Source organism: Podarcis melisellensis (genome assembly GCF_964234715.1).
Source record: "Podarcis melisellensis genome assembly, chromosome: 11".
Lineage (NCBI taxonomy): Eukaryota > Metazoa > Chordata > Lepidosauria > Squamata > Lacertidae > Podarcis > Podarcis melisellensis.
The window spans coordinates 32,665,788-32,685,172 of NC_138543.1; the positions used below are offsets into that span (position 1 = coordinate 32,665,788).

A 19,385-nucleotide genomic window follows, 5' to 3' on the forward strand; every position below is an offset into this window, starting at 1 on the left:
CTACATTGGCTCCCAGTATGTTTCCGAGCACAATTCAAAGTGTTGGTGCTGACCTTTAAAGCCCTAAACGGCCTCGGTCCAGTATACCTGAAGGAGCGTCTCCACCCCCATCATTCTGCCCGGATGCTGAGGTCCAGCGCCGAGGGCCTTCTGGCGGTTCCCTCATTGCGAGAAGCAAAGCTACAGGGAACCAGGCAGAGGGCCTTCTCGGTAGTGGCGCCCACCCTGTGGAACGCCCTTCCAGTAGATGTCAAAGCGATAAACAACTACCTGACATTCAGAAGACATCTTAAGGCAGCCCTGTTCAGGGAAGTTTTTAACGTGTGATTTTACTGTATTTTTGGTTTTTATGGAAGCCGCCCAGAGTGGCTGGGGAGGCCCAGCCAGATAGGCGGGGTATAAATAATAAATTATTATTATTATTATTATTATTATTATTATTATTATTATTATTATTATTATTATTATTAACATGCTGTTCTATGCTCCATTGTTTTACTTAGAAAGTCCTTTAGCAAATGCAGTTGCATCAAACAATTTTAGCTTGTTTCTATGTGCTTTCAAAACAGATAATTATTTAAATTGGGCAAATGTATATAATATAATTTTCAGTTTAGAAGCAAAGCATAAATGTTTTTGTGGATTTGCATTGTATTCTTGTTGGATTTTTCCTAGTAAAGGAATCCTCTTATGATACATAAACTATTAATTTAAGCATCAGTATATAAATGCAGCCTCTTATGTACCATTTCCTTTTAAGGTTTTAGTAACAAGAACCACAGGAGTTCAGTTTTCTAGTTTCAGAATTTAGGAACAAAGACATATTCTGAAACCAGCTTTGTCATAGAAGTGGTCCTGCTGGTTATGGGATTACTCATGGACTTTCTATTTTGCAATCGCTAGTGTGATTCGTGTTGTTATAATATATTGTACCTTTTCAACATAGCCTAGCCAGTTCTCAGACACTCAAGAGACATCTAGTGTAAAAGAACAGAATACATCAATTTCACGGAGATAACTTCAGAAAAACTAAAAACATGTTTATATAATGTACCTAATCCAGAGTCATCTTGCATAAGCAGTGGTTCGCTCCTTGATGTGAACATTGTGTGCTCCTTCCAGAATGTTCATGTGACATTCTTATTAGCAGGAAAGTCTGTTGCCACAGGAGTGCTCTATGTTCTTTTGTACATACTTTTTGTTTGGATTAGAGACTACTGTGTAATATACAAATGGTGCGCATTTTTGGCACTGCAAACTGGGTAGAGAGAAGAAGAAAAATATTCTTACAAATTACGTTTAGGGCTAGGACCAGATTTCTTGGGGAAGGGGCAGTTGCTGTGGGGTTGACAGTTCCCTCTTACCCAAGCACAGGATAGAGCCCAGCCTCTATAGGCTTTCTCTGCCTCCACTGCTTTTGTGGTGGTAGTAACACCACTCTGTTGCCAGCCATGTTTTAGCAGTGGATGGAAGATGGCACTTTTAACAGGATCTAAGCTATGCTCCTTTCTGTGGTTGCCACCTCCCATCTTAAGTTACTGATTATGCAATGTCCCAGCCTATAGATTCCTATAGATTTCATTGGTCTGTAGCCCAGAGCATTATATGCCCCAGCTGTGTTTGCCAGTTTTTGAAGACTCACCTCTTTACATAGGCGTTCCCTTGATTTCTCAACCTGAGTCCTGCTGTGTTTTAATCACACTGTTTTATTGTGTATTTTAATTAAGAATATTTATATTTTAATGGTAGGTTTATATTATTTTTTATACTTTGCAAATTACTTAGCCTACTTTGGCATGTTATTTAACATGGCAGACAGTCACCATGGATGGGAGGCAAGCTAGGCTCTTGTTCAGGAGTGGAACAGCTGCCCATTACTAGAAAAAGCATTGGGGAAAAGAGGTAAATGGCATCATGGTGGGCCAGTGAGGGGCCATTGGACTGTGCCCAGCCTGACTGACTGCTAGTGCCAGGCCCAAGTAAGCTGAAAAAATAAAGCAGTGTAAAAGATAGCTGTAGGTATGCCTCAGTACTATTCAGAGCACAAATGATGGTGTAATGCAATTGAAGTCCTGTCAGTATGGTTGTGACCTGCACACTCACAGGTATCTCTTGCATTGTTTGATCTCTTGGCTTTGATTTAAACCTTTTCCTCCTCTCTGTTCCTAGCCACTGCAATTTACTACAGCATTTTTGCTTTACCTTCTGTTACTAAGATACCCAAGGCAGCAATCACAATTTACTATTTTACTATCATCATAACATAGTAAAAAAATGCTTTTTTTTTGGTAATTAGATATAATTTATTTTTACTTATTTCTTATGACCCCTGCTTTAGCAGTAACATTAGCGAAGAAGATGACATCCACACTGTCAGTGTCTGTAATATCTAACATCCTGTTCAATATTATTTTTGGAATCACGTTTTCACAATTTCTTGAACCATCATCAGTCAAAAAATTGAGAAGAGCATATTTTCCTAAAATCCACACCAAAGAAAACATTCTCCTCCCTTGTAGTAGTGTTCACAGAATTGTTAAAGCAAATTTGCATCCTATAATAAAATCTTGGAATTAATTTGTCGTGGCCCCCTGCTGCAGCCATGTGTTTTGAAGAAGAGTGTCATAAGTAAAACTAATTTCTTATTGTTAATGAGTGAGCTAAAAGCCCATATATGTTATACTAGAAAACTTTCAATCCCTGCTGTAGAGTTAGTACTATCAGAGTACTACAAGCCTTCCAGATTGAGTGCTCACCCTGCTTTTTCTCACATCTGGCCAGCACTGATGAGATGTAGTCCTTATCCTTCTACTTCCGTTCCTTTACGCTATTCTGTCATGGAAAATGTACAAGTATTTCCCCCACACAAATAGCTCAGTCAGTAGAGTATGAGACTGTTAATCTCAGGGGCATGGTTTGAGCCCCACATTAGGTTAAAGATTCCTGCATTGGAGAAGGTTGGACTAGATGACCCTGGTGGTCCCTTCCAACTCTACAATCCTAGGATTCATTTGTGTAGAGTTGTGCGTCTTGACTTCTGTCCTCCTTCTTTGATCACAGTTTTCAGAGTCCTGTTGTAGGCAGCTTGATTGCTCTTGTGACATTTGTAACTTCCTGCTGCCTGTTGTTGTTTTGCTAATCTTGGGTTTGTATGTCAGCCTCCCAAAGTTCTGTTGCTTCTGCCAAAACACTACCTGAAAGTCAGTTTTTAAATATAGGAAACTGTTTTCTGTTTTCTATAGGTTCTGGTCCTAAATGTTTTGTCGTGGTGGTGGTGGTGTGTGTGTGTGATAGAATAACATTGTGTTTTGCAACTAGACTTAATATAGATGTTAGTTCATCCCATGGGATATTTGAGTAAAAAAAAATGAGGTTGGTACAGTTGCATTTCTTTTTGTATTGCTTTTTTTTTGCAGGGTTAACACTTGAACTTCAAAATAAAGCTAATAGTTTTTATAAAACTTTTTTTATTTATTATGCACAGTATGGCAAATTGGTTTAAATTCTTCATTGTATTAATTTGGTTAAGGGTAATTTACAGGTACCTAAATTAACAAAACAAGTGTTCAGATTAAAATAATAATAATCTTCCTCCCCATCCCACATCTTACTGACATTTCACATGCTTGGATTAAACTTTTTTCTCTGTTATGAAGCACATACAGTAGATTTGATAAGTAAACAAACGTTTTTGCCTTGAGCCAGTGAAATTCTATATTTTTGCATCTAGCATCACTGTTCAATTTCTACAGTGGAAGTATTCCAAATTGTTTTGTCTCTTGTAGTTTGTTCTAGCCCAATCACTGGTACAAGTCTTTCCTAGTGCAAGACTGCATGTGCATTACACTGTTAATGGGCGTCTGGTATGCGTGGTCCTGCTAAATGGTTTTTAGTGGGCTAATATTTTTCATCACAATTTCTAAAGTACTCAAAATGGTGCTTGTATGCTGCACTGGAGCAAGTAGCATGTTGAGACCCTGGATGGAACTGCCACCCAGATTCAGGTCATGTTCCATCCTGAAAAGTGTTGGACGTTTGGAATGAAATTGGGGGAAAATAAAAAAAATTAAAATTAAATAAGGCATAAAATGGGATAAATAGCCTAGGAAAAGAATGTTTCTAATCTTTCCCCCCAATTTTATTAATCCATAGGGACCTGCAGGTTCACAGCCTTCACCCCATGCACAGCCCCCCACTCACAACCCCAGCAATCCCACGATGGGACCTCATGGTCAGGTAGGAGGGTATACAAAAGCACCCATATGAAACACTTTACTTGCAACTGCCATTACGACGATAGTTTGCTCATTTCAGATTTATCATTTAACTTTTCTCTTGTCCACCTAAAGTGGTTCGTATTTTGAACCACACTTTTCCTACCCGCTGTCCCCTTTCCCCATAAATCTCACCATCTACTTAATAAATTGTGTGGTATTGTTCGTCTGTCTGTCTGCTTAGTTATTTTCCCAATACCCATGTACTTCGTAACAGCAGTTTTGGCATACAATGTGGGCCAGCAAATTTTCCGCAATAGTATTCACTATTCTTACTAAGTGAATTCTTACTACTTATCTGGTTTTCTGAAATTCCTGAATGTAGCATTTTTCATATGTTTTGGACCAACAATTGACTATTTTAAACCATTATTTGATTGACACAAATGTAATAATAGTTTGGAAATTGATGGTTTCAACTATTGTTCATTAAACTTGCCAAACCCTTTGATGCCAAAATGTTGGAAAATCATTTGGAATGTTTTTATATACTAATTTATTCTTATGGCACCGTTTACTTTCTTTCAAATAGACCTAGAACCTGGCTTTGTTTTTTCAGTTCTTGAGCACATACCAGTGATCTTTAGTTGTGGTTTCTTATTCTGAGGGAAAAGTGTAGGCTTCTTATGTGGGGCCATTGGGAACTAAGCAAATGAGTATTTCAAAATAGTGCCTACTTTGCGGTGTAAACATTTCCAAAATTTGGGGAGGGGGAATTTGGGAGCTATGAGATCTGTATCCATCATTTAATAGATCGTGGCATTTCACAAGCTACACAATTCAGAGTTCTGTGTTATCTAACTACAGCTTGACTTACAGGCATTGTGGTACACCAGTAATAATTTAAATCAAGTACAAATCAAGTTCAGCAATAAGGCTATTTTCCTTTTTCATCGGTATCTCTTAGTATTTTGATATCAGGTAGTATTTCTGCGTGTTGTGTGTAACGTTACATAATTTTGACCTATGTAATGTTCAGAAAACATTTTAGATTATATGTCTTACTGTTTAAAGTTCTTGCTTAGAGGTTGGCAGCTGTTTAGGAAAACAGCAGTCAACCAAGGACATTCCATATAAATAGCATGTGTTCAAGTGATATATGGGTTGTTCTTGATTATTCCTTCAACTAAACACCTCTTCTTTATAATTATTTTGATCCAAAAGACAGTATACTGGCCTAAAACTTCTATATCTAGCTGCCTACAAAATGAGATTCCATTGCAAGTTAGCAGAGAGGCTGTTTGGGTTTAGCATGCAGTTAATGAGCAGTTTAAATAATTGAATTTAGCACCGTAGTAACCTAGCAGCAAACATCTGCTGTATTAATGTAAGAGTTTGGAAATGAAGATCTATCTGGGTCTTGCAAGTTGTATCAGTGACTCAGTTACAGAGCTCAATTTTTTATATTATATGAATATTTACAAGTTTTTATTTGCATTGTCAATATATTGGGTTTGTAAACTTTGTCTAGATTGTAATCTTTATTTTAATTCTCTTCTCTATGTGTCATGTAAACAAAGTTCCAGAGAATAATGTTCTATGTCTAGTTACAATTATAATGTGAATCCCTGAAACTGGAACATTATCAAGGATGCAGATATAGGTACTAGACTCACAGTTTTTATAGACAAGACAAAATTCAAGAAATTGTTCTTTGAATTGCAAGTAGAGCTAAACCAAAATATTTTAAGTTTTCATGTCAAAATGTGGGTATTTTATAAGGGAGAACCTTTTGTTAAACAGTAAAGCAAGCTGCATGAAAATTCAAAGTCTTTTCCTGCTTCTCATCCAAGTTCTTGACATTAATCTTAACTCAAGCAGAACTGTACAGAATCACCCCAAGTTTGGTTTTTAAGGCCATGAGGAACAGTCTAAGCCTCTGAACAAGCTCAGGAAAGCTCCTGGCCTGACTTTGCTAAAGCTTAGACACAGTCCTTTTACATGCTCTTGGTAAGCTGTGTCTTAACCTCATCCCCAGCCCTGCTTACAGTCATGTGGCCCAGAAAAGTGCTAACACAGTATGTATAAAGGGACTGTTCCTACATTCCTAATTTGCAATACAGGATTCCTATGAGTGTAGGCACTGTTTTCTTTCAGCTCTACAAGAACTGGGTTGTAGGTCTTGCTTTTCTGAGAACAGAAGTGGTGATGCTTAGTGGCCCCAGAATGTTGATAGTCTCAGATTACAGGAATCAATAAATGTCAGTTAAGAAGTATAGCAACACCTGTCACTGCTCAAATAATTTAACGTTCTTGTTGGTTGTGAAATTAGTATCAAAGTTTTTCTAGGATTTAATTTAAAATGGCTGTACCTGTGTTCTTAATGTAGTTATTTTCTTTTGCAGCCTTTCATGTCCCCCCGATACCCAGGAGGCCCAAGGCCACCTTTAAGGATACCCAATCAGGTAACAGTCCTTTTATTAATGAATAATAATTCATTATTGCATCACTCTCTTGCAAGGGGCAAGAGAAAACTGAACCAGAAAAGTCAAAACTCTGCCTACTTTCTTTTTGAGAACAATAATTTCAACAAACTCCATACATTATACAGGCATTTGACAATGCAAATCAAATTTTATTGGAAATGCACCATATCAGCCTCTTGATTCCCAGAAGTCTAGGTCAAGAGTCTGAGCGGTTTTGTCTCTTGAACTTTTATCAATCTGTAGCAGCAAAACAGAACAAGAAAAGAAAAAAATAACTGCAGAAGTGAAGAACCAATGTTGTTTAATGTGACACTAACTTTCTTCGCAGCCTTCGGCCATGGTGGGCAAATGAAGGCATCACACACACTGTGCTTCACCGCCCCGCCCCCAGCCAAATTTTTTTTTTTTTGGGGGGGGGAATTGCATTTTTTATTTGAGGCAAGACAAAGACAGCCTCCATTTAAAGAATGACAGCAGTTTACGAATTGGACCCTCTGAAAATGTCACTTTATAGATCGAGTGCACAGCAAAAAGCCTCATCGGGAAGAGCACTCAGAAGTCTGCTCAGTCAATCCTGTGGGTGGATTTTTTCATTTTATATCAGGATTCTAAAAAGCACTGCTTAATATAAGGCACGGTTACAGCACTGATTGTGTTATTTCACGTTATAAAACTTGACCAAAATTAGCATGGTTAAATACGTGCTTAATTTTCATGTAGTCATTCAACCGATATTCCATTGAAATCAATGGAATTTATGCAGTGTTCCTATTGAGGTTTCCAGCAATTTTTGCTTAACAAAAGGCATCTAATAACTGGGTGAACAAAGTTAAATACAATCAAAATGATAGACTTGTTTGGAACTGGAAATCATTGTAGTTTGTGAAAATGTAAGGAAAGTGAGTGGTAGCTTGTCTTAAAAACCTAACTCAATAAAGTACTGTTTTAATATTTTAATAATATTAAAATACTGCTTTTATATTTAATATTGCTTGGCATTTGAAACACATTGCATTTTTTTTAAAAAAAAATAAGCCTCTCTCTGTTTATATATAATTGATTTTTTAAATGTTGGTGTTTTTATTTATAGGCACTTGGAGGTGTCCCAGGAAGTCAGCCATTATTGCCTAGTGGAATGGATCCAACACGGCAACAAGGTAATCATCATCAGCATGTTGGTTCAGAAATCTTACTCTCACTTCTTAGAATGTTAAGCGATTGGAGTGACAGGCAAAAATGAACACAGTTGTGGTACTGCAGGTGGGATAGTTCTGTTGTTCTTCTCATAGATGTCCCATGGCATAGTATACTGTACAAGGGAAAAACTTTTGTAGTTAATCGTCTCTTCATGCAAAGGGAACAGCTTCTATACCTAAATCTGGAGCTTAAATCATTTTACTTTTGCAGTATAAATTGAATAATGACATTCTTCATATTGAGGTCAGAATTGATGGGGATAAATAAGTATTTTTTTACCTAAAGGTCTCTGATGATTCAAATATCTTACCCATCATAGCATTTCCTTTTCCTAAGTCACCGTTGCTTAGGGATTACCCAAGAAGCTATTGCATTCTGCCCAGAATCTTGCGCTATATTCAGCAGCTACTCCGAGTTCCTAGCTGTTTTCCTTTTGAATAATTGAAATATGTAATGTAGTTATATATTATTTAGCACTGTCAGTTAAAGAATGCTTAGCAAATTGTATTAGTTGTTTTAAAATTATATAGTTCCATTATTACTTCCAGCCTCCTTTTTTGTCTAAACATAAAAGTGGGGGTTCATTCCATGACTTGTCTACAGTGAACTGGTTGTTGGGGCTGAATGCTTTATTAAGTCCGCATATGAGTTCAGCTAAAGTTCTGAAGAAAATGCTTTTTTAATTTTTAGCTAATGCAACCTCTGTTGTGGCAAGCACCATCTTAGAAGAGACTCTGCCTCTGTGTTAAAGAAAGAACAATAATCTACGATGGTGCCTGCCATATGACTGTGTGTATGATAAATATTTGCATTAATCATTATTAACAATTTGTTGGTGGGGGAAAATCTGATTTAAGAATGTGCCTCTGATTATAAAGACATTTTAATCAGCTAACCTTATTATTGAACCCTAATACATGTCTTTTCCAGGACATCCAAATATGGGTGGGCCAATGCAGAGAATGACTCCTCCGAGAGGAATGGTTCCCTTAGGACCTCAGGTATATTGCTTGTGTTGCAGTTCCCATGGCCATGTATATCAAAATTCCCACTTTTCATGTGGAATTTATAATGCAACTATTTGTAGTTGCTATGTGTAAAGGCATGACTTCCCACAGAACACCTATGCTACATCCCTGAAACCATTCCTTGCTTGGTTAGACCAAAGTCCACCTATCTCAGCTTTCTGCTTCCAACAGTGGCGTCTGGAAGCTTTAAAATAGATCATGAAGAAGATCACATTTTCTGCTTGTTTGTTTGTTTGTTCTCACCATCCTGTACTTAGAAATTATTCTACACATGGATGATTAATTTACCTATTAATTCCATGAATCATCAGGTATAGAAGCAGCATATTTCTGAGTATTAAATGCCTGGGGGAAAATAGTGGCATAACCATAGTTTGTTTGGCATAACTGTGTTCACTGACTGTAGTTTTAAAAATGTGCAATTTGTTGCAACATTCATTTTTCTTCCACTTAACTGAAATTGCATTCAGAATAAAGCCTTTGGTATTTCTCATTTGTTTAATAGCTACATTAGCTATTTCTTGGAGAAATGCAAAATATCGTTTTTAAAAGACAGAAAACATGAAAGAAAGAAAAATTAATTAAACTTTCTAATTGATGGCCATTCACCGTCTGTTGAACCTATCCATATACAGTAGTACCTTGGTTTTGGGACATCTCCATTGCCAAAAGCTTTGGTTTTTGAATGCCAAAATCCGGAAGTAAATGCTTCCGTTATCAAACATGCCTCAGAAGTCGAACAGTTTCCACTTCATGTATCTGTTGTTTTTTACCATTTTCTCTATTAAATTGGTAGGCCGCTCTTTGTGCCTCAGTTTTCTAACGTTTCGGAAGTTGAACTGTCTTCTGGAAGAGATTAAATTCGAAAACCGAGGTTCCACTGTAAATCTCTTCATATGTCCCTAATAATACCGAATCATTCAAGCAAGACTTACTCAGTTTTTCCTTTTTAAATATTTTTAAACCATTTGGCAAAATTGTATACTTTCACAGAAATTGTATACTTTCACAGAATCAATAATATCCAAATCCTTTCCTACAACAGTTTTAGCATAGAAACTGATTTAGTTATTTTAGCTTCAGTATTCAATAAACATCTTAGTTTCACAAGGTGGAAACTAGTGTGAATCCTCAGATTCTTAATCAGAGAAAATTGAACTGAATAGCATGAAAATCAGTCAAGCTTTTGCTGAAAGTTTTAAAAAGAGACAAATTTTTATATGTCAGTATGTGTGCATTGGGATGCGGGTGGCACTGTGGGTTAAACCACAGAGCCTAGGACTTGCCGATCAGAAGGTTGGCGGTTCAAATCCCCACAACATGATGAGCTCCCGTTGCTTGGTCCCTGCTCCTGCCAACCTAGCAGTTCGAAAGCACGTCAAAGTGCAAGTAGATAAATAGGTACCATTCCGGCGGGAAGGTAAACGGCATTTCCATGCGCTGCTCTGGTTTGCCAGAAGTGGATTAGTCCTGCTGGCCACATGACCCGGAAGCTGTACGCCAGCTGCCTCGGCCAGTAAAGCGAGATGAGCGCTGCAACCCCAGAGTCGGTCACGACTGGACCTAATGGTCAGGGGTCCCTTTACCTTTTACTATGTGTGCATTTATTTTGATGACTTCTATTTCTGGAAGACTTCAATAAAATATGACATAGCTCCAGAAGCATGTTGTTATACATCGGCATGTCTGGAGCACATGTCCTACAACATGGATTTGTTGACTAGACTCATCTAGGGCTCTTTGTTTTAATTTTTGTTATAATTAGAAAGTGTTATATGAGTACACTACAAAGTAAATAGCATTGGCCACTTTTAAGAACTCAAGCCTGACTTCCCTTCTCACAACAGATTGACATGCTTTCTCTTTGAATAGTACAATTCTTATAGCTGAGAATACACACAGTCTTAAATGGTCATGTTACAGCTACGTACATTGGGTGGTACCCAGTTATTCCTGTCCGTTGGTGACTTCTGCTTGTGCAACAGGGCTTTCATCTCCTCTCCTTCTCTCTGCAGCCCACACACATCCCAGCACATCAGCTTCAAAGGGTTGAAGGATCTTACGAAACAAATTTGGGGGGAGGTGCACTGGGGTGAGGGAGACAAAGAGGAAATATTGGATATCACCCATGTGCTATTTAACACACACACAACACACACCAGGTAATTAGCACAGTTTCCAGAATCAATTGCTATATGTGACAGCCTAAGAGCTAGGTGGAGAGCACATTTTCGTTTTGTCCTGAACATAGCAATGGGCTGTTCATAGGCATTTCAGGACATTTTTCGTGCCTTCTGAATAATTCCCCTGCCCTTTGCTGTAGATTGCTTATTAAGTAAACTTAGCAGTCATCTTATTCAGTATAAGCATATACTTCTAATGTTAAATACTAACACTAAATAGGCAGTTTACTTAAAAACAAATCCATTTCAATCCCTCAAAATGTCTGTGGAATACAAAGTCAACTTTTGTGAAATGGATATTAAATCTGTCCCTCACAGACAATTGTGTTATCTATCATAAATGTTACAATCTCCATGAATCAATTAACATTTGTAAATGTGCCCCATATCCTTCCATTGTTAAGATAATAAGACTCTTAGGAAATGCTAAATAGTTTTATTAAAATTAGGGAGAGTGTAGAAATAATAATTGTTTTTAGTCAAGCAACTCAAATTCTGAAAATGAATGGCCCTGGCCTATCCAATAATCAGATGTGTAGGGAAGTCATTAACCTGCTGTCCTTTCTTTCCCCCCTCCTCTTTGGTTTTGTTTTTTTGTTTTGTGGTAGTCTGACCCTTGGTTATCATTGCAGAACTATGGAGGTGCAATGAGACCCCCACTGAATGCTTTAGGTGGCCCCGGAATGCCTGGAATGAATATGTAAGTAAAAAGAAAAATGTCGCTAAAACATTTCCAAAAAGGGACAATCTTGTTTTACATTAAACGTTATAACATGTAATTAAAAGATCAACCTTTAAAAAATAAACCAGAGTCAAATTGACATCCATCACAAGGCTTATCATGAATGTGTGCTGAACTTCTGGTGGCCCCTCTCACAGCAGATACTATGGATAAAACATAGCAGGAGAGCTTGACTATATTGAAAGTCAATTGCAGTTCTGCTTGTAGATTACAACAGAAGAACAATAACTGAAAGCAACCTGTATCTTCATTATGTTTGTGCCAATGGTACTACACCCTAGTATGGATAAAGAAAGGAAGGCATTGGATATGCAGAATGTTAGCGGTGTGGTAAAGATGGGGCAATTGGTGTCTGTCAGTATTACATGTTTCTGGAAGTAAGTGGAATTAAAGATGTAAATAGTTCTGCATTTACTTTAGAAGTCTTTGTTATGTTAGTAAGTTAAATATGTCAAATAAAGGGAGCAAGACAGTAACATTGTAATAATATGCTACCTGTCAGACTACCTGTCAGTTACTTGCTCATTAGTTACCAGAAACAGCTTATTCTTCTTTGGTGATCACTTGTAGCTAAGTAAGATTGTTTTCCATGAATATGGTCTTAACAGTGTGTCTGTAGGTGACTGTGGAGGCCAATTCTGGAGCCACACATCCTCTGCACAGCGGAGACATAAGTTTCCGGTAGGAGTTGATCACAGTGAGGATTTGCCAAAGGTGCCTTCCTCTTAGCTCGTTTCTCCCTTTTGTCCTGAGTTCATGCTTCTTCAAAGTCCATTATACCTTGGGTAGAGGCTATTCTCCAATTGGAGCACTCGCAGGCCAGTGTTTCCCAGTTGTCAGTGTTTTTACTACATTTTTTAAAGATTTGTCTTGAGAGTGTCTTTAACCTGTTTTGTTGTCCACCGGCATTACGCTTTCTATTAAGTTGGCAATAGAGTAGTTGCTTTGGATGATAATTCACTGGTCAACAACAAATTTGTTGTCTGCATTTTTTCAGTTGATTTAGGACGAATCTGATGTGCTGAATCCAAAAAGCACATTGGTTTTGCTCAGTCAGGTCAAGTTTTTGAGCTATGGCCACATGTCTTTTTTTTACGTTTTTGTTCACATGTACGCTTGTGTGGAGCGTTTTAGAAGAAGTTGGTGGGGGTAAAATGCCATGTCGAATAATTGTTTTGATTGGAAATGATTATTTTAATGACAAGAAGTATTCAGGTCTGATAGTTCGGGGTGATTATGTCGAAAAGGAATCAGTTTGAAGTCATAAAACCTTGAAATCTTCCATAAATTGGTGCGGCAAAGCATAAAGTTGGGGGATCAAAACTAAGGTAATGGGGCTTGGAGTGCCACAGTATGAACCCAAAGATTGGAGACTGTTCATTCACAGCAGCAAGCGATCACTGAAATGTGTTCTGCTACACAACGGCAACCAGTTTGCCTCTATACCCCTGGCTCACTCGAGTACACTGAAGGAGAACTATGAAGCAGTGAAGTATGTGCTGGAGAAAATTGGTTATGATCAGCATAAGTGGTTTATTTGTGTTGACCTGAAGATGGTGAACTTTTTGTTGGGACAACAGTCTGGCTTCACCAAGTACCCATGTTTTCTGTGCATGTGGGATAGTAGGGACCGTGCTCAGCATTACACGAAGAAGGACTGGCCTGTGCGGGAGGAATTGGTGCCTTGCAAAGAAGGGAACGTCATCAACGACCCTCTGGTGGACAGAGACAGAATAGTCTTCCCACCGCTGCACATCAAGCTTGGCTTAATCAAGCAGTTCACCAAGGCTCTGGACAAGGATGGTGACTGCTTCACCTACTTGTGCCAGGCTTTTCCAGGATTGACCTTGGAGAAGTTGAAAGTTGGCATCTTTGATGGTCCTCAGATCCTTCAGTTCATCAGAGATCCAGAGTTCGGAAACTCAATGAACGAAGTGTAACTGGAAGCGTGGAAGGCATTTGTTCTGGTAGTGAAGAACTTTCTTGGCAACAATAAGGCCAGAAACTACGCAGAACTTGTCAACAACATGCTGACTGCTTTCAGAAACCTGGGGTGCAACATGAGCGTCAAGATGCACTACCTATTTTCACATATGGACCGGTTTCCTGAGAACCTGGGTTCAATGAGTGATGAGCAGGGGGAGAGATTCCATCAGGACATGAGAGAGATTGAGACCAGGTATCAGGGTCGCTGGGATGCAGTCATGATGGCTGACTACTGTTGGACTCTGAAGAGAGGCCTCCCTGCCGCTGAGCATTCCAGGAGTTCCAAGAAATGGAAGTTCAAGCCCTGAAGTTTGAAAAATGGTGAAGCAACATGCAATTTACGTGTACTTACCTTTATCAATGCCCACCATTCAGTTTACAGTAAACCTGACCTGATGGAGAGAAACGGATGCAATTTCCTGATTCAGCAGTGCAAAAATACCCTAAATCAGTTGTAGAAATCTAGACAACATTCAAAAAGTAAAAAATTGTTGCCCAGTGATCAGGCATCCAAACAACATGACCAGTCCAGTAAGTTGATGCTGACGAATCATTGCTTCGACACTAGTGATCTTTGCTTCTTCCAGTACACTGACATTAGTTTGCCTGTCTTCCCAAGTGATATATAATTTTTTTTGGAGACACCGTTGTTGGAATCTTTTGGGGAGTTGGAGATGGCATTTATAAGTGGTCCATGTTTCACAAACATACAGTAAAGTTGGTGCGTAGTACAATAGCCTTGTAAACAAGCATTTTGGTTTCCCTGTGAATGTCCTGGTCCTCAAACACTCTACACTTCCATTGGGAGAAAGCTGAAGGACTTCCAACAACACAGGAGTGGCAAAGGATGCAAAAGCAAGTGGTGGATGGTATTAGATTAGGTTGTTTTAGAATCCTCTAACTGTCCGGAAACTGTAGCATTAAATTTCCTCCCAACCCCTTCCCCCCCTAAAATATTCTTTGTTTATCTTTCAATTAGATGGTGTAAGGTTGTGTCTATATTATGTTTCTGGGGAAGTCTTTATTAGACTAGAGGATGCTACTGGCCTCTATATTAAGAGCAGGATCCAACACTGCACAAAAAGACTTCCACTCTCAGAATCGTATTTCACCTTCCTCTTACCTCTCCTGCAGCTCAAATTATCTTGTGAACTTTTATATTTTAGGGGTCCGGGAGGTGGTAGACCTTGGCCAAACCCTACAAATGCCAATTCTGTAAGTATATATCAAAATGTACTGGAATTTGTAATCCTGTTTTATGCCTTTTGAAAAAAGCAAAAAGCAAAACTTACTGTTAAGTTGTTCATAACTTTATCAACATACCTTCTAGCTCAGGAATACTATCTATATCATTCTGCTCCCTGAAGATACACATCCAAGAGCCTTTTCATAAGCTGAATTCAGTACCTGCTGTAGGTCTATTTTCATCTTCCTTGCATTTAGCTTTTCTATTTCTGTTTCAGGTGGCTTTTGGTGACAAGGCAGTTGGATTACCTTTTTACCCATTCCTTATAATCTTATGACTATCACTACTTTAAAAATAGCCTGTTGTGCTGCTGTGTTATTATGTTTTGATATCTTAATTGTTTGGTGGTGGTTTTTTATTTTGTTAGCTGCCTTTGTTGTTTTTTTACAGAAAGGTGATATAAAATAAGTTGCTACTCCTCATAGTATGAACTCAGCTGTTTTGTTTAACAAAGATTCTTCCATTCTTAATTCTGCTGATTTATACAGAACATTTAAAACCCCAAATGCTTTCTGACAACAATTGCTGCATGGAAAAACCATAATAAAATGTTCATCTTCAGCTTTACTTAATACGATTTAAATAGTGGAAATGGCAGTAGTAAGGTGGCATTTATTTATTTATTTATTTATAGGGCATTTATATATCACTTGATCACTGGTATTTTTTTAGCAGTGATTTGCTGACTTGTTCAAAATAAAAATAGAAACTTTTTAAATTTCAAAATGAAGCATTTTTTAAAATAAAAGAATTATATCTCAAAGGGAATGAAGCTCAGTTTTCTTTTCTTTTCTTTTTCAGATACCATACTCTTCTGCGTCACCTGGGAATTATGTAGTGAGTATGCTTGTGTGTGTCCGCTTATATATGTGCAGTCATTAGCATAAATGCTACGTTTCATTTGGGTTAAGAAATGGTTGTCCAGATGTTGAGGAAAACCCATGTGTATTGGTTGAGAAGTGAACAGCTGATCTGCTTTGTATCATTGCGTCTGCTATATATTTGTAGTACATATGTTGATGTTCATTAGTAAAACAGTTAACAGTCTTGCCAAAATTGCCCTGAATGCTGGGTTTTACTTCAGCATATGTTCTCTAACTGGTACAATGCATAGTCTTCAATAATGAAAAAGTAAAAGCAGCTGTTTTGAGGAACACATTTATGAGCTTGAATTTAAGAAATTTCATTTGTATTGAAGGGTCTAAAAAGTATCTAACAGTATAGTCACAAATAAAATTTTGTGAAATATAAGAACATGTTTCACACTTTTTCCGTTCTGTTTTGACTTATTCTATTTTCTTCACTTTAACTGAGTGGGACTTGAAAACCTGATCTTAAGTGGCAGAATCACCATTGTAATAATCTGAATAATTGGTTTAGGGAATGTAGCTAGATTTTTTTATCTAAAACTTTTGTTATTAAATATTTACAACCAGTGATTTTAGAGGATTATTAGAACCATGTCGTAACGATACACAAAGCAGATAGCCATACTGGCACAGATTGAATAGCGTGACTTGGTTATACATCTGGCATCCACAATTGCCACCAGCCTCATCCTGCAAAGTAGAATCCAGTAGGGCAGAAAAGGGAGAGAGAAGCCTGGCGTGGCCAGAGAGTTAAAGCTCTGTACCCAGTCCAGTACCCTACATATTTCCCCTTGCGTGGTCATCAAGTCAATCATTTGAACAGGAAGGGGACCAGATGAAGGGGTGTGTGTGTGTGAAAGAGAGGTGTGACCATGCCCACCACTGGGATCACCCCCCCCCCCCGGATGTGGTATTTGCATTAAAAGAAGTTAGCCACCCCTGGTCTAGATAACTGGAGGTAGCAAAAGTGTCAAAATCACAACCTGCTGTGAAACCTTAATATGCTTGTGTGGAAAAAAACGTGGTTATCAAGCTTGTCAAATTTACTACAATATTCAGGTGTGCCCTCTATAGAGTGTACAAATTTGAACCTGAATTCACAGTTACAAAGTGGTGACAATTTTGACATGTGAGAGAAATTAGCAATTAAGATGTAAGTACAATCATACCTCGGGTTACAGACGCTTCAGCTTGCGCGTTTTCGGGTTGCACACCGCGCCGAACCCGGAAGCACTGGAACAGGTTACTTCCGGGTTCCGGTGCTCGCGCATGTGCAGAAACACTAAATGGCGCTTTCCGCAGAAGCACCGAATCGTGACATGCACGTGAGCAGACGCGGTGCTGCAGGTTGCGAATGCTGCAGGTTGCGACTGTGCCTCCTGCACGGATCACGTTCGCAACCCGAGCGTCCACTGTAGGTCTGTCCTACTGTCCCGTCTCCCTCCCGCCAGTAGTCGGTAGTGTAATTTGATCCCCAGATGGAATCTGATAAGGAAGGATCCAAATTTCTTGGCTGACCTTGCTAGCTAAGCCAAAACCAAATATTATGGTTGTCTTCTTATCCCCTTTGCTTGCTGTTTTAGCTGCCATGTGGCTAATGCACTTGGCATCCTTAACTGATTGGCGTAAGGAAGACACAGAACTTACATGCCTGACACACACCCTCCCCTCCCAACTTGGTTAAAGTGCCCTTGGTGCTTCTACCAGTTATGGTTCAAGTAAGCTCAGCTGCTACTTTAAAAACAATATAGACATATATTTGCACATAACTGGGGAGTTCCATGTGTATGTAAAAATTGCTCTCTTAATTTGGGATAGCCTTGTTTTACTTCCAAATTGATAAGCACTCAACTATCTGAGTGAATGAATGATGAAATAAAATATGTCAATTCTGTCACGTGCAGAAACCCTTCAAAAGCATATTGTTTACTTCAGTCTCTTCAGTGATCCTGACTGCTCTTTTGTTTGTTTATTAATTAAATGGTTTGGTTTGGTTTTTAGGGTCCACCAGGAGGCGGGGGGCCACCGGGAACACCCATCATGCCTAGTCCAGCAGGTATCCCAATTTTAACCAGAAAATGTTAAAGCAATGCAAAATATATTTTTTTAAATGTACGTCATTTTTTAAAATACTGGAAATGCATGATTTAGGCAACAAATAATTACAATGCATACACAGGTAAGAGAAATGTATGTAATTTTGCTTAACGTTTCAGCAATCACTTTAGGATTCTTAACCACTTCCATCTTCCTATACATGGATGCAACTTATAATTTTATTAATTATGGAAGACTAACACAGCTTTAGGGATGCGGGTGGCGCTGTGGGTAAAACCTCAGCACCTAGGACTTGCCGATTGCATGGTCGGCGGTTCGAATCCCCGCGGCGGGGTGTGCTCCCGTCGTTCGGTCCCAGCGCCTGCCAACCTAGCAGTTCGAAAGCACCTTCAGGTGCAAGTAGATAAATAGGGACCGCTTACCAGCAGGAAGGTAAACAGCGTTCCGTGTGCTGCACTGGCTTGCCAGATGCAGCTTGTCACGCTGGCCACGTGACCCAGAAGTGTCTGCGGACAGCGCTGGCTCCCGGCCTATAGAGTGAGATGAGCGCACAACCCTAGAGTCTGGCAAGACTGGCCCGTACGGGCAGGGGGACCTTTACCTTTACCTTTAACACAGCTTTATGAATCATTCTTTCAAACCTGAATACGTCCCTTTGGTAGAACATCCACAACAGGCAGAAATTACCAAGAAGGCAAGAACTGTTTGCCTTTAGCCCAGTGCCAAATTGTGTCTGGATGCGTGTTAAATCATAGCTGGTTCTCCTCTGTACCTCTTCAGTTCTTCCATTTTGAAAGGCCAGACTTCTCATTGTCATTGCATCTTGCACAAACATTGGGGAAGTGCCTTCTCACGAACCATTAATGGAGCAAGCAAAGCAGATTGGATATTGGTGCCCTTCAGTTTGAATACTAATGGATTCTCATCTGGGTTCAGTTATTTTCCATGTTAAAAGAAGGAAATTGCTGCTGGTCCATGCCTATGAAATATTTGCTCCTGTTTTCCTTTTAACATCTGCAACAAATCCCTTATCAAGCATTTGCTCACAGTCTAGCCAAATGCTGCTTATAAGCAAAATACATTACAGTTGATGTTAACAATGATGTGTACTGTATGTCCAATTTGAGAGCAGTTCTGAAATGTGTTCTTCCGTGGCACTGTAAGCATGCCTTGAATTAATAGCTCATTGTATTCACTGGCTGTTTTCCATTGAAGATGTGTGACCTCCTAAATATATTTTTGTTTCAGATTCAACCAACTCTGGAGACAATATGTACACTTTAATGAATGCAGTTCCTCCTGGACCCAACAGACCTAATGTAAATATCAGAAATGAAAACACATATTTAAATTGTGCAGCTTAAACACTAGTGTAT

The 19,385-nt window shown here is 38.8% G+C and overlaps 1 protein-coding gene across 10 annotated transcripts in view; it reads left to right on the forward strand.

Annotated features, from left to right (window-relative positions):
- Positions 1-19,385, forward strand: part of SSBP2 (single stranded DNA binding protein 2) — a 114,315-nt gene that overhangs the window by 84,532 nt on the left and 10,398 nt on the right. For 4 of the 10 annotated variants that reach the window (XM_081930208.1, XM_081930217.1, XM_081930209.1 and 1 more), the window contains exons 6-14: positions 4,153-4,236; positions 6,620-6,679; positions 7,791-7,857; positions 8,828-8,898; positions 11,717-11,808; positions 15,003-15,051; positions 15,884-15,919; positions 17,953-18,007; positions 19,258-19,328. In XM_081930208.1, the coding sequence (XP_081786334.1) occupies positions 4,153-4,236; positions 6,620-6,679; positions 7,791-7,857; positions 8,828-8,898; positions 11,717-11,808; positions 15,003-15,051; positions 15,884-15,919; positions 17,953-18,007; positions 19,258-19,328 (585 nt within the window). The remainder of the gene's footprint in view (positions 1-4,152; positions 4,237-6,619; positions 6,680-7,790; positions 7,858-8,827; positions 8,899-11,716; positions 11,809-15,002; positions 15,052-15,883; positions 15,920-17,952; positions 18,008-19,257; positions 19,329-19,385) is intronic. The other 6 variants (XM_081930214.1, XM_081930212.1, XM_081930216.1 and 3 more) reach the window with 3 other exon arrangements.